This window comes from Penaeus chinensis, chromosome 39, assembly GCF_019202785.1.
Source record: "Penaeus chinensis breed Huanghai No. 1 chromosome 39, ASM1920278v2, whole genome shotgun sequence".
Taxonomy (NCBI): domain Eukaryota; kingdom Metazoa; phylum Arthropoda; class Malacostraca; order Decapoda; family Penaeidae; genus Penaeus; species Penaeus chinensis.
Window position 1 is genome coordinate 16,909,718 of NC_061857.1, and position 3,602 is coordinate 16,913,319.

At 40.3% G+C, this 3,602-nt stretch overlaps 1 protein-coding gene across 1 annotated transcript in view; it reads left to right on the plus strand.

Moving 5' to 3' along the window:
- LOC125046741 (60S ribosomal protein L7a-like) overlaps positions 1–3,028 on the plus strand; it is a 3,891-nt gene extending 863 nt beyond the window's left edge. The window contains exons 2-6 of the mRNA XM_047644661.1: positions 1,304–1,442; positions 1,718–1,867; positions 2,268–2,488; positions 2,587–2,709; positions 2,835–3,028. Coding sequence (XP_047500617.1) covers positions 1,304–1,442; positions 1,718–1,867; positions 2,268–2,488; positions 2,587–2,709; positions 2,835–3,011 — 810 coding nt within the window. The 3' untranslated portion in view covers positions 3,012–3,028. The remainder of the gene's footprint in view (positions 1–1,303; positions 1,443–1,717; positions 1,868–2,267; positions 2,489–2,586; positions 2,710–2,834) is intronic.
- The last annotated feature ends 574 nt before the right edge of the window (positions 3,029–3,602 follow it).

A 3,602-nucleotide genomic window follows, 5' to 3' on the forward strand; every position in this document is an offset into this window, starting at 1 on the left:
TGTTTTTGTAATGACCAGTGTCTGTTTTTCCGAATTCATGTATTGAACGGATTCTTTTATTACAGTAGTTGTGTGTTTTAGTAATTTTGTACACTAGCGTGCGGATGCACATTTTGCCACCGGGAGATTTGACAGGCCTTGCGATGCCATTTGTTGAGAAACCCTGAACACCGTTTCATTTTAAGCATTGTATTGAGTCTGGGTCAGTTTAAAAACCTTGTAATGGATATGCAGAACCAATACAATGGTATCTATCACTGATATTTGAACCCATCAGGTGCCCCAAATGCTGAAAAAATTTAGAAAACGAGCAATTCTGACCATGGGCGGAAGAAGAAAAGTTTAGGATTTTGCAATATAAAGGTATGTGGTTTTACCCTGGTGGCTCATGGGCCAGAGCCCCCCGTTTCACTGACTTAAAAAAAAAATTATTTTATGCATTTGTTCTCCATTCCTATTTTGGCTTATTGTACCCCATAATTTCCGATCTACTTGATGCCATCTCCTGCTATTGGGACTTATCAACACCCCCCCCCCCCCCCCCCCCCCCCAAGTTGTTGGCTGGTGAATGGAACGGAAATGCTCATCAGATTCGTTCTCCTTGCATAAGAAGAAATCTGATACAAATAGTGTGGGAAGACCCGATTGTCAGTTGAAAAATTCTGGAAAATGTCTAGTTAAGAAAATAGGTTGCAAGTAATGATGTACAGAGGATAACTCTATGGCGATCAGATAGCTTGGGAGTGAAGACGATGTTAGGAAGTTTTTGATTATATGGCATTGATTATTCTTTATTGTATGGACTTACTAAGCTTGTGCAAATTTAAGAGGATATTCTTGTAAAGGACTTTTGGGGCCCATTAGCTGGCAGTAACATTGTGGGTATCTGAGAAATAGTTGTTAGGCATGAAGATTTGAGGCTTGCTGCATGATTTGTGTAGCCATTTGCCTTTTCATGTTTAGTAAATCTAAAGTTGGGCAAATCGAGTAGCTGGGATGTTGTACCCATGAATTGACTATCTTGAGGGAAATCCCTTTGACCATTGTACTATTATAATGATTAGGTTGGATTCAAAACTGTGATGAATGAATGGCTAATCCTTCATAAGGTGCACTAGTCACAGGAAAACTATTTGGTTAAATTTTTCCACTTCTATTGTAGATTTGTAATTTTTTGGCTCGCGTGAGCCCATGTAGCTCATGGATTTCCCATTATAGTCACGTGAGCGTAGTATTTATGTATTAATGTTCCCCTTTATTTTAGGAATTTTGAAAATCCTCACTTACTTGCTTTTCTTTTCAGGTGAAGGGGAAGGGGAAGGGGAAGGTGAAGGGAAAAGGAAAGAAGGTTGCGGCAGCCCCTCTGGTCACCAAGAAACCCGCACCCCCCAAGAAGGTCCAGAACCCCCTATTTGAGAAGAGGCCAAGAAACTTTGGCATTGGTTAGTTCCTGTTAGACTGAATGGCTAACAAAATTGATTTACCAAAAGAATGTGTGATAAACTTTAGCTTCTATTTGTGAATATCAGTCATTTTTTGTTTTCCCCTTCTAATTTTGAGTGCTATATTTTCAAATCAAAGATTAATGGTCTGAATGAGGGATATCCCCCCCCCTCTCCCCTTGTGCACGTTCTTTTAGTATGGCTAGATTTCCTTTGTTTTTAACCATTCCTGAAACCATGATTTGTTCATTACTGACTCCATAAACTATTTACAGGTGGAAACATCCAGCCCAAGCGGGACTTGAGCCGCTTCTTGAAATGGCCGAGGTACATCCGTGTTCAGCGTCAGCGATCTGTCCTCCTAAGGAGACTGAAGGTCCCACCCCCACTCCACCAATTCAAGCAGCGTCTTGATTCCCAGAAAGGTACCAAAAGACTTGTAATATCCTTAGGTTCCTCAGAGCGGTGCAGGATCTGAATGATTCTTAGGCTCTGTTGAACGGTGCAGGATGCAAAAGATCCTTAGGCTCTTATGGAGCGGTGCAGGATCAGTCTTTGTTTTTGTAAGTCGCCCATAGACCTCTGTGGAAGTGGAGGTGGTGCTGGGTGCAATGCTTGTCCCTTGAGTTTGCACAAGACTCTGAAAGGGTACATTGGAAGGTGAAATGACTTCTGTATTGGTATCCTTTACATAGTGTAAATGATGACTGTATTTGCTATCATACTTTGCTGGTGACAATCTTAACCACCTTTTACTGAGATAATGGAACATTTTTATAATTTTTGATATGTTTGAAAGATTTTAATAGTAATGATTACTTGTAGCAAGGGAACTGTTCAAGCTTCTTCAGAAGTACCGTCCTGAGAGCAAGCAGGCCAAAGTTGCCCGTCTGCGCAAGCGTGCCGAACTGCGTGCTGCAGGCAAGGAGGACGTACCAACAAAGAGGAAGTTGAGTGTGCGCATGGGTGTTAACACTATAACTACTCTTGTGGAGCAGAAGAAGGCTCGTCTTGTGATCATTGCCTGTGATGTTGACCCCGTTGAGGTTGGTAACGGTGAAATTGTTGTGAATTCTTATTTTTGTTTATTTCTGAATATTTAAATTTTAGTGACCTGGTGATACATTAAACCCCCTTATTTCAGATTATCCTGCACTTGCCAGCCCTGTGCCGCAAAATGGGTGTTCCATATTGCATTGTTGGAAACAAATCTAGAATGGGAATGGTAGTTCGCAGGAAGAATGCTACCTGCTTGGCGCTCACTGATGTAAGTATTAGTATTCTATTACCGAATGAAATTAGTATTGACGTGCAATAAAATTAGGAAGATGATAAAAAGAAAAAAAAACAACAAAACATTGTAACAAGCAATTTTTTATCCATCTTCTGCAGGTGGAAGCCAATGACCGTAACAACCTAAACAAACTCATTGAAGTAGTGAAGACCAACTACAACGACCGGTATGAGGAGATCCGCAAGAACTGGGGTGGCGGAACCCTCAGTGCCAAGTCCAGGGCCAAGTTTGCTAAGGTTGAACGCGCAAGAGCCCGTGAGGTCAGAAGTGTCTGAATAAAGAGATGACAATTTGTTGATTTTAATTGCACCAAATGATCAGATTACTGATTTTACATCATATAACGTATTTGTGCATACATAAATATTATTTGCAAATCTTGCCACCAATATTTGCACATGGAATAATAGGCAGTAAGCTATTATGTCTGAAATGGAAAGAAAATGCAGTAATTATCCTTTCACTTCTTCACTAATTCTGCATTTAGAATATATGGATGAACAAGTTTTTTGATTGTCATTGTCTCCTTGGGTAGTAGGCTTACTGAACTGGGGACTCCTGGTTGTGCATCTTGTGTAGACAGCCCACACGAGCACTAGAACTCTACATTCCTTGTTCCCCTGGCCTGTGATTTTTTTCTGTACAAGTTTGATTTTGCTTTTTTGCCATTTTAAATATATTGTTTTGAAATTTCTTTTGAAAAGCTGTAGCAAGATTGTAATACTGTCACTTCTTAATCTTGTGTATCCTCTCTAGATGGTCTTAACTATGTGGATGAATTATTTATGTAACATTGAATTTCCTATAATAGATCCTGTGCTGCTAGTCATGTTGGCAGGAATAGGATCCTCAGCATGGAAACCATC